The sequence below is a fragment of the Lissotriton helveticus genome, chromosome 1_1 (assembly GCF_964261635.1).
Source record: "Lissotriton helveticus chromosome 1_1, aLisHel1.1, whole genome shotgun sequence".
NCBI lineage: Eukaryota > Metazoa > Chordata > Amphibia > Caudata > Salamandridae > Lissotriton > Lissotriton helveticus.
In genome coordinates, this window is record NC_136057.1 from 356,858,059 (window position 1) to 356,875,657 (window position 17,599).

The following is a 17,599-nucleotide window of genomic DNA, read 5'->3' on the forward strand; positions in this document are numbered from 1 at the left end:
ATCCATCCTATTCATTCCACTCCGGCGCAGCTGCTCCCGTTCTTTTTGCAACTGGCTCAATCAGGGCTATCCCATTGTACTTTGCGAGTTTTCTTGGTGGCAATTTCTCGTTTCCGTCAGGATGGCTCCTCCTCGCTCTGTTCTTCCAGAGTCATTCGCCAATTTTTCAAAGGACTGTTCCGGAAGTTCCCACCTATTCGGCGTCCTCCTCCTACCTGGCACCTTAATGTCGTCTTGGCTCAACTAATGAAGGCACCATTCGAACCTATCCACAAGGCGGACTTAAAGTTTCTAACCTGGAAGGTAGCCCTTCTCCTTGCTCTGACCTCATCACGTCTCGTGAGTGCTCTTCAAGCCTTCACCATTAAGCCACCTTTTCTCAAATTTAAATCGGACTGTGTAGTGCTTTGCACCAATCCAACCTTTTTGCCTAAGGTGCCCACGGATTTCCATATTAATGAACCTGTTTTCTTGAAAACCTTCTTTGCCGATCCTCAATCTCCGGCAGAGCAACGCTTACATTTCTTGGACATTAAAAGATGCCTTAAATTTTACATCAGTAGGACGTTGTATTTCTTCGGCCATTGCCTTCTGCCATCAGAAAGCCGGCAAGCCTCTTCCGTCTTCAGTAAGGACCCATTCCACCAGGGCGATGTCATCCTCTACTGCCCTGTTTGCAGGTGTGCCGCTTCATCAGATCTACAGAGCAGCCACATGGTCCAGCAGGCATACATTCACGAAACACTACTGCCTGGGTGCCATCAACGAAGCAGATACATCAGTGGGACAGGCAGTGCTTCGCAATCTTTTTAACTAAGGTGAGCCTCTGTCTTCCCTCCTCCATTATGGTTTTTATGATTACTGTTATAACTTGCATGACTATATTATGGTCTCATTGAGTTTCTTCCATGCTGTTGCATGGCTTTTCGAGCCTTTATCGACTACTACTGCTCACTATTCTATTCAAGCATGTGAATCTATGAAAGACACCCTAATACTGGAGAACAATTGTTACTTACCTGTAAACGGGTGGTTCTCCAGTATTGGTGTCTTTCATGGATTCACAAGCGACCCACCCTCCTCCCCTCAGAGGCTCGCTTCTCCTCATAGACTCTTTTGTCACTCTTGTGCTACGAAATCTGAGGGACTGAGCCCGAAGGAGAAGGTTCTGGAGCGGTGCTGGCGCCTGATTGGCTGTAGTTTGGACTAACATAATGACAGAAATATGTTACAAGTGTTTTTTCTCTCTACCATGTATTCCTATGTAGGAATTATCTCTGGGTATTTACTACTTTTTCTAATGTGTATTTTATGTGTTATGTTTTTACATACATATGTTATTAGTATTTTATTGCTATTTTATTTACAGTGGGACTCCCACTTCGACGACGGGGAATATTCAAGCATGTGAATCTATGAAAGACACCAATACTGGAGAACCACCTGTTTACAGGTAAGTAACAATTGTTCATTTTTCTTATTTTTAACCCTTTATTCCAGAGGCTGCATGTTAGGCTAGAACAATGTCAGAAAAAGATGACATTTCCAGCAAAAGTGTTTTTCTTTTTTGGATCCATTTCACATGGGAACAAATAAAGGAAAGAGAGTGTGAGAACCCTTGAAGTCAGGGTTTTCAGTAAGTCAGAAGGAGCTGGACAGAAAGAGAGGGAATAGGAGGAAGAAAGAAAGGGGTTGGGCATCTGAAGCAGCAGAGCAGAAGTGGACAGAGTCCTTTTCTGCCCGTCTGTCCCAGAACGGCCACAAGCCGAGCCATCTGTACAGCCCTTGCCCATTTCTGCTGTCCTGGGATGCATGTTCATAACAAGAAAGTAGGGGAACGGAATCTATGGTATTAAAGAAGTAGCAGCACGCCGGGCCCTGCCGATCCCGCCCACTTCAACCACTAGTTACCTGCTTAGTGGTGGGGGGGGGAAGTGTGAAACAAAGTGAGTTGAATATATATATTGTAGTTTGGCTACGTTATATAGACGATCTGTTTGTGGTGTGGAGAGGAACCAAAGAAAGTGCTTTAGAATTTGTGTCTTTTTTTTGTAAAAAGAATTTGTGTCTTTACTAAGTGAGAATGAAATCAATTTACATTTTACAGCCATGGTTAGCTCAGATTCAGTTGACTTTCTTGATGTAAAAGTCAGCATAGTCAACAACACACTGGTCTTCACACCACACGCTCTCATCCGTTTCATCTGAAAGAAGGTATACCATACGGAGAGATGCTGAGATTAAGACGGATATCTAGTGATGATCAAGACCTGAAATCGACACAACAAGCAAGCAAAATAAGATTTTTAGAAAGAGGATTCTCTCCCAAAACAATAGACACAGCTATAGCCAAGTCCAATCAACACAACAGATCTGAGCTTTTATTTAGCAATACGACAGCATCTGAGGGGGAAACCAATGCAAATTTAGATCATAATAATGACCCCATCAGAATTATTTTAACCTATTGCAAACAAGAAACACAGCTAAGAAGTATTCTCAAACTAAGCTGGCCCTTGATATTATATGATCCAGTAATAGGACACCTTTTACCAAAAACACCTTCCATCTCCTATAGGAAAACAAAATCTATGGCAAATGCTCTGGTGAAGAGCAGCCCAGAAGTGGAGGAAGCAGTCTCATGGTTAACTGCAAGGAAAGGCTTCTTTAAATGCACACGCTGCAAGGCATGCAAGCACGGGATGAATAGAACTACATACACTACAACATTCTGTGATGAAGCAAAGAAGATAGATAAACACCTTCCATGCAAAATAGAGTGTGTGATATATGTACTGCCATGCACATGTGGGCTGCAGTACGTGGGAAGTACCAAACTCCAAGCCCACAAACGCATACTTCCAGCACATTAGGGCCATAAAGAACTCAGACCCAACATACCCCGTTGCTCGACATTTCAATGAAATTCACAAAAACAATGTCTGTGATCTGAAATATTTCCTAATTGATTCAATCGCCACTCAAAGAAGAGGAGGAAATAGAGAATTTAAACCTGGAAGACTTGAGACCTGCTATATTCTGGATCTAGACACAAAAAGTCTGCGAGGTCTGAACACCACTGAAGACCTATATACCTGTTTGTAAATAGATATGAAATGATAAGAGATTTTAGAAATAAGGTTTTATTCTTTTTAGGAACGTGATTTTTCTTATGATTATATTATTATATAGAGGATATCCAATAATAAAAGGTGCTATAATTATGGCAATGCCATAGGATACAAGAAGAAAATAGCTCAATATGTATATAGATTTAAGACATCCAGTTTCTCGTCAAATCATTCAAATAATGTTTGATTACAAGATCAATGTATCCCATGATGACAATCGAAAAATGAGGATAAACACGATGAAATATGTATCGGGATATTTTCCGATAAGTCACATTCCACTGCTGTTTGCACAACAATTGTCTATACTATCACAATTCACACAAAGCACTATGCACTTTACAGTTTGTTTTTGCAATTAGGAGGTGATATATTTTTTTAAAACACTTATAAATACAATGGAATTTATGAACAATAGCTGATTACCCCAGTATTGGAACTTTCATAGATTCCCATGCTTTTGTATCATTCCCCGTCGTCGGAATGGGAGTCTCGGTAACTAAAATAACATAGCAGTAGGTACAAAAGAGAAAGAAAAAAGGCCTAGGCCTCATTCCCTTTTGTAGCATATCACCCTCTTTGTGTAAAAGAGACCAAACTTTGGCATCAGCCAATCAGAAGAGCCTCACCCCTTAGAACCCTCCTGAAGGAGCCTCAGATTTTCTACCGCACGTTGTGCTTAGGGAGCCTCCTTTGAGCTCTGCTCATTCTACTCTTCAGGAGTTTTTCTCTTCAAGATTTTTCTTCAGATTGTCTGCTGATCCTTCCAGGATGTCTGACAAGGAGAAGAAGAAGGCCCTTTTCAAGCCATGTTCCACCTGTGGCAAGAAAAGGCTTTTCATCGAGGATAGGCATAAGGATTGCATCTACTTCCTCTATCCTGATCACAAAGCTGCGGACTGTAAGATCTGCCACACCTTTTCAACCAAGACCCTCCGGGACCGGGAGGGTAGGCTTCTGACTTGGCTCCAGAAGTTGAAGTCCAGGAAGGATACTGTCTCCAGTGACAGTGAGGGCTCTGCTTCTGCGTCTTCAATAAGAAGGTCAGTGAAAAGGGGTAGGGGTTCACCCTTCTCCTTCTGTGGAGCATTCTTCTAAGGCATAAAAAAAAAACCAGAGAGTCTGAGAGCCAGGGTCCAGGCAATCTCCTCACCATGGTGTAGGACCATCTACGCCTTCTAAGGGTGTTAAGACTGATCCAGCCTTCAAGAAACCCTCTTCCCAATCTTCTGACAGAAGTTCCAAGTCGTCGACGAAGAAGGCGTCGTCGACAGAGGCTCCGTCGACGAAGAAATCGAAGCTAAAACTAATCTGGTTCCGACGACGGCATCGTCGACGAGGATGTCGACGACGACAGTGTCGACGACGACAGTGTCGACGACGAGGAGTTTGTCGACGGTGGCGATGACGACAGTGTCGTCGACGAGGGCCTCGACGACAGCAACATTGATGACGACGGCTGGGATGTCGACAGTCTCGTTGTTGACGGCATCGAAGACGCCCATCTCGTAGTCGAGTGTTCTTGTGTCGACGAAGCATATTCCGTCGACGAATCTGACGACGGCTGCATTCTCAATTCCATCGTCGACGGGACCGTTGATGATTTTGGCTTCGGAAAAGATAATTACTATTTCCATGACCAGAATTACGCCAGACATGACATCTCCTGGGAGGGTAACCCCCTTGCCTCCAGCTCTGCTGTTTGATAAGGATGAGTCCGAAGGGAATGATCAGGACTCGTATGGCTATGTTGACAGCCCCTCTCAACTTCTGGTCAAATGCCAGGAGACGGACTCGGAAGGAGGATATGACCAGGAGGAAGGTTATCAACATCATGCTGCCCGACCTTAGCAATATTCTGGTCAAGAGATGGTTACGGTACCATCTTCTTTCCTGCAGGATCTGCACAAAATGCTGCAAGATTACAAGTCTAAGGCTGCAGAGCCTGCTCCGGCTCCAGTTGCTCATGACTTGCCTGTCCCGGCGCCAGCCTCAGCGGCTGTTCCAGGATTACCAGCTCAGGTGTCTCCTCAGCCACAGGCATCAACTTCACGGGAGCCTTCCAGACCAGCAGAAACTCATTTTTTTTTTCTCGGATGAGGATCATGATTCGGAGAATGGAGCTGATCAGGCCTCTGAGTGGGATGAATACGCCATTCCGGACCCTCCATCTCCGTGTCCGGATCCGGTGGATTCTCCGCCCGCAGCTATAGGAGGTTTTCATCAGCTGATGGTTCAAGCTAACAATGCCTGTGGTGGCCTCCGAGTGTTTCTTGTACGATTTCAAGGAACCTTACAGGAAGACGACAAGGTCCATACCAATAGTACAGCATCTCTGGGATGAAGGCCTTAAGGCTATGAAAAATCCAGCGACGGTGGTCCCTGTGATACCGCGAGTTGATAAAAAGTACAAAGCGCCTGATGATGGTCCAGCTGCCTTGACAGGCCACCCAAGACCGGACTCCGTGATTTCCCATGCGGCGCAGAGAAAATCCCGCAACCCCTCTGCTCCTTTAACAACTCCTCCGGACAAGGCGGGAAGGAGATTGGACAATGCCGGGAAAAGATTCTCGTCGATGGCGAGTCTTCTGGTGCAGGCAGCTAATGCCCTAGCTATATTGGGCAGATACGACCGCCAACTTTGGTGTGATGTCACACCGTTCCTGGACCAGCTTCCGCCAGAACCAAAAGCAGAAGCCAGAAAGGTCTTGCAAGAGGGGGAGGCGATATCAATGGAGGTCATTGACGGCGCCATGGACATTGCCACAACGGCGTTTCGTTCTTTGGCCGGAGCGGCGGTCCTTCGTCGCCAGGGGTGGCTGAAAGCGACCTGGTTTCGCCCCGAGATCCAGAATAAGATCCTGGATCTTCCATTTGATGGCGAGGCACTGTTCGGGAAATTGATAGACGACACTCTCCAAGACATCAAAAAGGACACTGAGAAGGCAAGATCCTTGGGTACGCTCCAGTACCGCAAAACTCCTTTTAGAGGGTCCAGGGGCAAGAGTAAAACTACAGAGGATCCTACCAACAGCAAAGATACTCGTCCTACGGATCAAGTTCTCAGCAGTACCGCCAGCCTTAACAACAAAGGCAGAGCCAATCCTTCAATTATTCCAGGCCTAACAGAGGAAAGCAGGCACGCCAGGGACGTGATGCGTCCAAGCCCCAATAGCGGCCTCCTGGCTCTTCCTACTGGACCCTCCTCCAAGAAGTCATCTGTTGGAGGCAGGGTATCTAAATACCTTCAGAATTGGTCCAAGATAACATCGAACCGTTGGGTGCTGAACATCATTCGAAAGGGCCATACTTTAGAATTCACTCAAATCCCACCACCAAAGTCCCCTGCAGCCATTCCATCAAAACACCTACGTCTTCTGCGGCTCGAAGTTCATCAGATGCTCCTCAAGGGGGCCATAGAGCCGGTTCCCTCCGACCAAAAAAGGACAGGGATTCTACTCCAGGTTCTTCCTGGTAAGGAAGACGTTAGAGAAATGGTGCCCCATTTTAGATCTCAGGGAGCTCAACACCTATCTCATCTCCCTGCCTTTCCGGATGGTTTCTCTTCAAGACATCCTGAGGCTGATCAATCCGGTGGATTTCCTGGCCACGCTCGATCTCGAGGATGCATACTTTCATGTACCGATTCACCCAACACACTTTCAATTCAGGGTTTTACCCTTCGGACTTCGCTCTGCCCAAGGATTTTCACGAAGGTGCTGGCGCCAGTAGCGGCTTTCCTGCAAAGAATTCAGTTTCAAGTCTTCCCTTACATGGACGACTGGTTGCTGAAGGCTCCGTCCAGGGAAGCAGCGCGGGATGCTGTTCAGGCTTGTACAAACCTGTTTCGGAATCTGGGACTCACGTTGAACAAGGACAAATCATCTCTGGTCCCATCCAGGAAGGCACTTTTCCTGGGAGCCATCCTGGACTCAAAACTCTCAAAAGCCTTTCCGACCATAGAAAGGCGGGAAAAGCTGCAAACCATGGCTCTGGACGTACGAAAAAGAAGGTGTCTTTCAGTACGCCGCTACAAGTCGCTGCTGGGGGTAATTTCGTCATGCATACCCCTGATTCCTCACTGCAGACTGCGAATGCGTCCTCTTCAGGAACAACTGGACATTCAATGGAAACAGGTTCACGGATCATTCGACGACAGGGTGACCGTCAATGAAAAGATTGGTCCTGTGGTGGACGGAGCAGAGAAACTTGTCCCAAGGTCTATCCTTCGTAGGCGATCCGTCTCCTCAAGTAGTGAAAACGGATGAGTCATTGGATGGTTGGGGAGCGGTGATGCAAGACCTGCATGTCAGTGGCCATTGGTCTCCTCACGATCTTCGGCTCCACGTCAATCTACTGTAGCTCAGAGCAGTAAACTAGCTCTACAAGCCTTTCTCCCTCGCCTAGGAGGTTCACGAGTTCTCATCAGGATGGACAACACCACGGCCATGCATTACGTGAACAAAGAAGGTGGAACCAGGTCTCTCCCGTTGTCGCAGGAGATCTGGGAATGGGCTATCCTTCACGGGATGTCACTGCAGGCAGAACACTTGCCAGGAGTTCTAAACGAGAATGCCGACAGACTGAGCAGGTTATCTTCAGTCAGTCACGAGTGGGAACTAAACCAACAAGTTCTAGAAGAAGTATTCCGCCAGTGGGGCAAACCAGCGATAGATCTTTTGGCCACGCCGACCAACAAGAAATGCCGGTCTTATGCAAGCAGGATTCACCACCGAGGATCATTGGGGAATGCACTTTCGATAGCCTGGTCAAGGACATTTGTTTACGCCTTTCCCCCCATTCCACTGATCCCGAGGCTTATCAGGAAGATCAAGGTGGAACCATGCAGGATGATCCTGATAGCTCCTGCTTGGCCGAGACAGTTCTGGTACACGGAACTCCATCTGTTGTCGCTAGCTCCTCCTCTATCCTTGAGGACTATTCCAGACCTTCTTACAATGTCCGAAGGACAAATTTGGCATCCGGATCCACAGTCATTATACCTGACAGCATGGCTCCTGAGCAGCGAGAATTTATGAATCTCCCCATCTCGAACTAAATTAAAGAAGTCCTCTCCCAAGCGAGGGCTCCTTCCACGAACAGAACATATCGCCTTAAATGGAAGAGATTTTGTATTTGGTGCACGAGAGAGAAAATGGACCCCTTTTCTTCGAAACCTCATCAGCTTCTGCCTTATCTCTTATCCTTGGCTAAGTCTGGGCTGGCCCATTCATCTATAAAAGTACACTTGGCAGCAATTTCAAGATACGGACAGTCTGAGTCTGGACCTTCGTTGTGGTCCTCCAGAATTGTTAAACAGTTTTTAAAAGGCTTGTTTAGGGTCTATCCACCAGTGAGGCCTCCGCCTCCTACTTGGCACCTAAATCTCGTCCTCACTCAACTCATGAAATGCCCGTTTGAACCAATTCATCGATCAGACATGAAGTTCCTGTCATGGAAATTAGCTATCCTTCTTGCCCTTACATCGGCAAGGCGTATTGGGGCGTTGCAGGCTCTCACAATCCAGGAGCCTTTTCTACAATTCAAAAGAAACACAGTCATCTTAAGAACTAACCCAAAGTTCATACCCAAAGTACCCTCGGACTTACACTTGAACGAGCCGGTTATTCTTAAGGCTTTCTTTCCTCACCCGGCTACACCAGCGGAGAGATCGCTACATTCTCTGGATGTGCAGCGATGTTTGAAATTCTATTTGGATCGCACCAAGGGATTTCGAAAATCCTCCCAATTGTTTGTTGCTTTTGGTGGTCCGAGCAAGGGTCTCCCTCTGTCGAAGCAGGGGATTGCAGGAGGAATTACCAGTGCCATCCTACATTGCCATTCTGCGCAGGTAAACCACTGACTGGCAGGGTTCGAGCACATTCCACAAGATCAGTGGCGTCTTCAACAGCCCTCTTCGCGGGGGTACATATTAAGGACATTTGCAGAGCTGCTACCTGAAGCAGTGTCCACACCTTTACTAAGCATTACTGCTTGGACTCCTTGCAACAAGAAGATACGGCAGTGTAGTCCTGAGGAACCTCTTCCACTAATTGGTGAGCTTTCCTATCTATCCCACCTTCCGTAATTTGGCACATTTTGTATCTTTATGTCATGTTGGCTATTGCAATGTATAGTATGACACAAAATGTGTTTTCTTATTGCTAACTGATTGCTACTCTGATACAAAAGCATGGGAATCTATGAAAGTTCCAATACTGGGGTAAGAAAACAAGTTACTTACCTGTAACTTTAGTTCCCCAGTATTGGTAACTTTCATAGATTCCCATGCGCCCACCCACCTCCCCGGGGAAAGCTCAGCCATCAGCAGATATGGTGACTGTTACACAACCGCTACGAAAATCTGAGGCTCTGAGGTTCCTTCAGGAGGGTTCTAAGGGGTGAGGCTCTTCTGATTGGCTGATGCCAAAGTTTGGTCTCTTTTACACAAAGAGGGTGATATACTACAAAAGGGAATGAGGCCTAGGCCTTTTTTCTTTCTCTTTTGTACCTACTGCTATGTTATTTTAGTTACCGAGACTCCCATTCCGACGACGGGGAATGATACAAAAGCATGGGAATCTATGAAAGTTACCAATACTGGGGAACTAAAGTTACAGGTAAGTAACTTGTTTTCATATATGTATTGTACAGTAATCATACCATGACTTTAATTGGTACTCCATCCTAATGTGCACAATAACATGCTCATTACAGTGATGATAAGAAAGATTTGTTTTTTTAAAATTATTTATCATTGTATTTAATTATTGCATTCTGTTTGCACTAAAAGCTTGTGTTTAGAAAATCTAGACGCAACAAATGTCGGAAATATATATTTATATGTATTTCTGGTATGAACTCTAGGGATGTAAAAAACCGAGCACACAGTCTGTTTTCAATATCCATTGTTTGATATTTTTCATGTCACTTTAAATGAGAGGATCTGCATGAGCAGCTTGTCATGTGATCAAGGTCCAAAGTGGCCAAAACGCGTAATGGCGGACAGCTCTCGTCGATTAAATTAAGCTTAGCTCAGATCTTGTGTTCCGTGTCCATTTTATGAACAAGGAGGTGGAGTGTAAAAGCGGATTCATTGGAGATATATATATATATATATATCTGTCATTTTCAGATTTTAAATATTTGAAAAAATAAGTAATGGTTGACAGTGGAAATTACTCTTTAGTTTAAGAATGTGAGGCGAGATACCTTTGTTGGAGAGCTACTGTCAAAGATGCATAGCTTTTCCAAATTAAAAGAGTAAATCATATTTCTCAAATGCAGAGAGATAGACTAAAATATTAAATTAAGTTTTAATTTTCTCCCTGTTTGTGCTGTTTTCCTCACAAAGGATAAGGATGTACGTTTTTGTACAGTAATTGACAATCTGGTAGTAAATGTTCCAGCAGGATTAGAACTGGAGAAAGCCAAGCTGCTACTTGCAATGATTTTGGCCAGAAAAGTGTCTTGCTGTGTCCCAGGTCTTCTCCGACGTGTCTTTTGGAGAACAGTGGATTTTATTAACCATCATATCCCCTCTTCCATTGATTATTTAGCAAGACAGGTAAGAACAGTATAATTTTTGTGTTGTATTGCATTAACCTTAACACTCCAGAACTTTCTTCTGTTTTCCCTTCCTTCCTGTCCTCATCCTCCTCCCTTCTCTATATTCTACAGGTCTTGTCCCAAACATTCTGTGACAGTTGATGCAAACTTTGTAAGATGACAGGCCTCTTTGGTATGCTATCATTTACATCACTTTTCTTTACATTTATTTCGACTGTAAATAACATTTCTCCAGTAATGGGGTGTCTTTCATAGGTTCACATGCTTGAATCATTCCCCATCGTCGAAGTGCGAGTCACACGGTACATAAAATAGCGCTATATATATATATATATATATTCCATATCCAAGTACCCAAAACTTGGAGTCACCACACACAACGTCATGTTTTCACCTTTATTGTTCGAGTGACAGCAGGGGGTTAAAATAAGTCCTCAGCAGCGTAGACTTGCGCCGTGCATGCCATACGCGTTTCGGAAGATTTCCTTTCTCACTGGCTTGGCGATTCTGGGAGGAAGAAGCAGCATACTCGTGATTGCAGGTATTTAAAATGTTTGTAACGTTCCGCCCACCTGGGCTGATGCTCGCTAGGCACTCTGGTCTTGGAAGTCCTTTAGCGCAATATTGATGCCATAGTGGATGTTGCTGCAGTTCCCTTTTCCATCTATTACAATCCCGTCGGGTAGCTGTGCAGACAAACGATAACCCACTGCTCGTTCATGTCATCAGGAGCAGGTACGTTGTTCCGTCTATTCGTGCCTAAATTCAAAGCACACGGACCAGCAGAAGCTAAAAATGAAGGATGAGCCACTATCTGATGTTGAGAGTGATTCCTCTCTTAATACTGTTGCCTCTAAGAAAAGGGCTAGTGAGGCGGAGATGACATCTCCTAAGGCGAAGGTTTTGAAGAAACACCACTGTTCTAAATGTGAAGATCAGCCTTCCTCATCAAAAGAGACTCCAGCTCTCCCTAAGGGTCAATCTCCACCTTCTACGCCTCCGAGATCGAAGTATCCAGCTTCAAAATGACTGACTGAAAACATCTTACTCAGAAAACTGGCATCCCGACGACAAGTTCGTCGTCGATGCCTCGGTCAACAACATCGTCTACCTGCTCGTCGCCTAAACCTGTTATGGTGATGTCGTCTACGTCTTCTCCGTTGACGTTTGTCTCAGTGACGGTGAGGCCTAAGTCAGCTATTACATCTCTCTTTTTGTCGACGTCGAAAAGAAGAAACATTCCTCGACGGACGCCTCTTCGTCGACGAGACCCTCCAAGGAACAATGGTTGCTGCGTCGACGGCAATTGAGTCTTTACAACCAGAGGTACAGATATGTCTCTCGTTGACGGTTACAGGTTCATCAGCGGAATCTCTGGTATCACCTCCAGGTTTGATGCCTCTAGTGCCTTTGAAGCCTTCAGCAGCCCTTTTCCCACCATCAGAACCAAAAAAGGTCTCTTTGCTTCAGCGTAGACAGTCTTCACTGGACCTTTTATTGTCAATCCAAGCTTCTCCTAATATTCCTGTGTAATTGGCGGATGAGGAGGATTCAGAGGAAGATGATAGATTTCGAGCTGCTCATAGTCCTTCAGAGCTTCTCATCAAGTGTCAGGACATTTATGATGACCAAGAGTATGAAAATTATTCAGAGCCAAATATTCAATCGCAGCCTGAATATCCATCTGCACAGATGCTTTTGTCACTCATTCCTAATTTGCAACATATGCTTGACGATTACTACAGCTGTTTTCCTCCTTCAGAGCCAGCTTCATTGATCCCTCAGACGCCTATTCCTCTGTCTTCTTCCGTCATTGAGCCGCCCTCTCCGGTTTCTCCGGTGACATCTACTTTTCACAACATTGGCGACACACATAGCACTGATGAGGACAGAGAAGAGGGGGAGTTAGATGATGGGTCCCTACTTACTGGGTGGGGCAATTACCAAATCCAGACTCCGTCGCCTACCACTCCAACTCCTGTTGACTCTACACCTGTGGATATAGGTGGATTTCATGTCCTCATGGACAGAGCAGCCAAGAGATTCCATCTCCCTATGGTCTCCAAGGACGAGGATCGTTTTCTATACAACTTCAAAAATCAGCCACAGAAACAAGTTAGGTCTATACCTATATTAGATTTCATCTGTCAGGAGGGTTTGAAAGTCATGAAGACCACTGCCCCCATTCCTGCCACGCCTTGATAAAAAATACAAGGCACCAGACAGTTCACCAGCCTGTTTAATTGGTCAGCCGAAGCTGGATTCGGTTATTTTTCAGGCTGCACAACATTGTGCCAGGAATCCCTCGTCTCCTTTGTCAGCTCCTCCTGAGAGGATAGATGCCTTGACTCTATTGGGAAGAAATTTTCCACCATGGCAGAAACTACTGTCCGGGTGGCTAATTCCCTTCCCATCCTAGGCCGATATGACAGGCAAATATGGTCGGACATTTCTCCTTTTGTTGACATGTTGCCTGAAGAATCCAAAATCGAAGCTGTAAAGATTCTTCAGGAAGGTGAAAGGATCTCTGCTGAGATCATTGACTGCACAGTGGATGTCTCTTCCACGGGTTTTCGCCAACTGGCAGGAGCTGCAGTCCTCGGAAGGCAGGGCAGGTTAAGCGCTACTTCCTTTCAACAGGAAGTCCAAACTAAAATTATCGATATGCCTTTTAATCACGAATCACTTTTCGGGCAGCATATAGGCGACACCCTTCAAGCCAAAACATACCGACAACACACGTGCTCTGGGCACTTTCCAATTTAAGATGTATCCTTTTCGTGGTGCGAGGGCTCGTGGTTCCGCCTATTCCTTTCGAAGAGGCTACAATCAGAACAAGCAGTACCAGTCTTATCAGGGACAACAGCGCTACTCTTCTTTCCAGCAACAGCAGTCTTACCATTAGCCCCCAGCTGCCTCTTATAAGCAGTACAGAGGAAAATCTTCCTACAGAGGCAGATATTCTTCAAAAAAGCAGTGACAACTGCCACCTGCCGATCACTCCACCCATCCCCACAACCAAAGTTGGAGGGTGAATCTCCCATTTCTTCTCAAACTGGTCTCTCATTACTACAGATCGATGGGTTTTGGACATAGTTTCCAGAGGACACACTTTAGAGTTTGTAAAACTTCCCCCAAATTCTCCTCCCAGAGGTCCTCTTACTGCCCATCTGAAGGAGCTTTTACGCCAAATCAAAGTCATGTTGAAAAAAGGAGCGATGAAGTGGTTCCAAATTTACAAAGAGGGTCGGGTTTCTATTCAAGATGCTTCCTCATAAAGAAATGGTGGACTCGCATGCCAAACGTTTCAGCAGGCCGCGCCTTCTTAGCGGACGCTCCAAATTTCATCCTCACATTAGACGCTTCCCTCTAGGTCTCACAGTCAAGGGAAAATGGGATGCACAGCAACAAACTTGGCACATAATCCTCTTGGAACTATTGGCGATATTCCTGGCGCTGAAATCTTTTCGCACCCTCCTTCAGGGAGCTCAGTGTTGATCCGGATGGACAACACGACAAGCATGCATTATGTGAACAAACAAGGAGGCACAAGGTCCACTTTGCTGCCCCTACAAGCTCAGCAAATTTGGAATTGGGCGATTCAACATCAAATAACCTTAACAGCAGTTCATGTTCCAGGAGTATCCAACATTCTAGCGGACTCCTTGAGCAGGTCAATCTCGTCCAACCACAAGTGGGAACTTAATCAACCGACACTTGCCCACATCTTTCAGCGGTGTGGGCGGTCCAATCTGGATTTATTTGCGACCAGTCAGTACTGCAAATGCCCATTATACGCATGTTGGCTTCCCCAGCCAGGGTCATACAGGAATGCCTTTTTGATAAACTGGTAAAAAATGTATGCTTACGCTTTTCCACCGATTCCTCTAGTCCCAAGGGTGCTTTGGAAAATGCGGAGAGAACCATGTTGCATTCTTCTCATGGCCCCCAGATGTCCTCGCCAGATTTGGTTTTCAGAACTACTACTTCTATCAGAGGGCGATCCGATTGTGCTTCGTCCAATTTCGGATCTGCTGACGACGGACCAAGGACAGGTCAGCCATCCGGATGCGAGATCTTTGAGATTGGCAGCCTGGTGCCTGAACACTATGAGTTTGCCAACTTAATGATCCCTTCGGACTGCAGGGAGGTCCTTGATAACGCCAGGGCACCTTCCACTATCAAGACCTACAAACTTGAGTGGAAACTGTTTTTCCTTTGGTGTGAGGCTTCTAATGTTCATCCGGTTCATTCCTTGCCAGAGCAGCTTTTGCCTTTTTTCTTGCAATTAGCAAAATCTGGACTATCTCACGCCCCTCTTAAGGTTTTTCTGGCCGCAATTTCCAGATTTCGACAAGATGGTTCCATCTCTCTTTATTCTTCAAGAATAATACAACAATTTTTCAAGGGTTTATTTCGAATGTTCCCACCAATTCGACATCCACCTCCGTCTTGGCATCTGAACGTTGTATTGGCTCAACTCATGAAGTCCCCATTCGAGCCCATTCATACGGCTGATCTCAAATTCATCTCTTGGAAAACTTCATTGCTTCTAGCTCTCACTTCTGCTCGACGAGTCAGCGACATACAGGCCTTTACTATTAACCCGGCATTTAGCCCTAAAGTGCCGTCTGATTTCCACTTACATGAGGCGGTTATCTTAAAGACTTTTTTCCCTAATCCACAGTCACCGGCGGAAATGACTTTACACTCTTTAGATGTTAAGAGGTGTTTAGAATTTTATCTGCAAAAAACAGCCAGTTTTCGAAAAACGCTCAACTGTTTGTAGCGCACGCCAGAATACGTAAAGGACATGCCGTAACCAAACAGACTATTGCACATTGGATATCTAGTACAATTTCCTTTTGTCATCAAAAAGCTGGAAAGACACTTCAAACAACGGTCAAGGCACCCTCGACGAGAGCAGTCTCTGCACTCTTTGCTGCGCTGCCTCTTCATCAAATTTGTAGAGCTGCAACATGGTCCAGCAGGCACACTTTTACCAAGCACTACTGTCTAGAAGCGGCAGACAATGCGGACACAGCCGTGGGGCAAGCAGTGCTACGTAATCTTTTTAAATAAGGTGAGCCTCTATTTCTTCCCTCCTCCTACACAGAATGTATATTTATATGTATGGATATATATATATATATATATTGTAGGAGAGTAGGGTCTGCAATCCTATGATCACCCAGATTTTTGCTTTTTGCTGCACTGGTTTACGACTTTCCCTGGCTGTGGGCCTGCTAATCAGACCCACAGCCTAGCTGTTCTCTCTATCCAAATTGTACTCAGGTACTGAATTGGCACTGGGCCCTCTCCAAGTCCCTGTACCCAGGGCTGAGGTGTACCCAGAAGTCTCCCAGGGGCTGAAGCATGTATTATGCCACCCCTGGGCTGACTAACTAAACTGACACAACTGGCTGCACGACAGCTGGGGCAAGGTGGTGTACTCACCCTTTGCTGTAGATATAGTATACCTATATCTAACCCTAAAATGGACACACAGATCTCCTATCAGTCACTCCTATGGCAGGCCTTAACAATCCTGAAGGCAAGAGTGCTTGGAATCGTGTGAGATGGTGCTCTGGCATGAGCTGAGCCTGTCTGCGGCTTTCGGGATCCATCCCTTAGCCGTTTCCATGATATCGCATACCATATACTCTTAAGTGCATTATAATCCTCGCGGTTATATGCCAACTCTGGTATCGCTTTATCAAAACATGTCGAGTAAGGTGTCATACGAATTGGAATACTAACCCCTCGCCAATTCTGGCGACGGGGTTAGCATTCCACCCTTCTAGAGGGACACGACATGTATGTAACCCCTAACCCCGGTTAAAGTCAAACAGCGCCTCAGCTCCACAAAATGGATGCTGCCACCGAGACACAAGTCTGCCCTCCTGCTGCTGGGAGTCCTCCCAGAGCAGGAGATAAGGACAAAGGGTTTCCTGCCAGGGGCGGTGCCAGCACCGTCCCAGACAGGATTTTGTGTATTGTAGGTAGGCAGGGCTTCAGAGAAAGGTGACTGCACGTGGCACCCCGGTGCTCACTGTGCATAGGCTGGCTTGAACCAGTTCCAGGGACACTCCAGACCCTGTGCTGGGGAAAAGCCCGCCAAGGAAGTGGGTGTAACCACCCCCCTCCTGGTCCCACCCATAGGGCAGGACCTAGTCGCGTGCCAGCCCCCTTTTCCCAGATAAAGGTAGGGACTGGCCCCCTTCCAAATCAGATCATCTTTGGAATCAAGACACGACTTTCTACGAAAGGACTTCAAGATTTCCTTCTTCAAGATTCTCCCTTGTGGCTAAGGAGTAGTCACCCTGCATCCGCAGGCACCATCAAGAACACTGCGGTCTGCTGCACGTCCTTCCTCCGGAATCCGACTGCCCAGCTCAACGAGAACCGGCTTCCCTGGCACCTCTGACCTCTACCCACCTCTACAGCCCAGCTGAGAACCGTGGGTGCGACGAGACCTCGAGGGACCGGCCATCTGCAAGACTGCACGACTTCTGCACAGCAAGCCCGCCGAGTAATTTCCTGGTGAGTGCTTTGGGGTCCGAGAAGCCCCGACCCTGAGCAGCTCCAGCACCGAAGAGCAGCCCCCCAGCATCTCCACGATCGGCGTGGGGCCCTTCTGCTTTTTGCTGCTCACCGCGTTGTTTGGCTACTAGCCTGCTGGCTTGTGGCCTTCTGAACGACGCCCGACGACATCACTGCTGCTGGTCTGGTCGCTCCAGACTGGCCCTTGCTCCCTTCCCGAAGAGGAGCACCCCGGACCCTCCTGGTCCACTCAAGACGCCATTTTTAGTCCACCGCGTGGGCTTGAATTAGCCAAGGCTTGTTGCCCAATCCTGGGTAACTTCGACGCCGACAGCTTCATCCATCGTGGGACAGCT

At 46.4% G+C, this 17,599-nt stretch overlaps 1 protein-coding gene across 3 annotated transcripts in view; it reads left to right on the forward strand.

Moving 5' to 3' along the window:
* The window catches only part of BID (BH3 interacting domain death agonist), a 436,998-nt gene that overhangs the window by 358,881 nt on the left and 60,518 nt on the right, over window positions 1–17,599 (forward strand). For all 3 annotated transcript variants that reach the window (XM_078673629.1, XM_078673631.1, XM_078673630.1), the window contains one exon: window positions 10,486–10,698. In XM_078673629.1, the coding sequence (XP_078529755.1) occupies window positions 10,486–10,698 (213 nt within the window). The remainder of the gene's footprint in view (window positions 1–10,485; window positions 10,699–17,599) is intronic.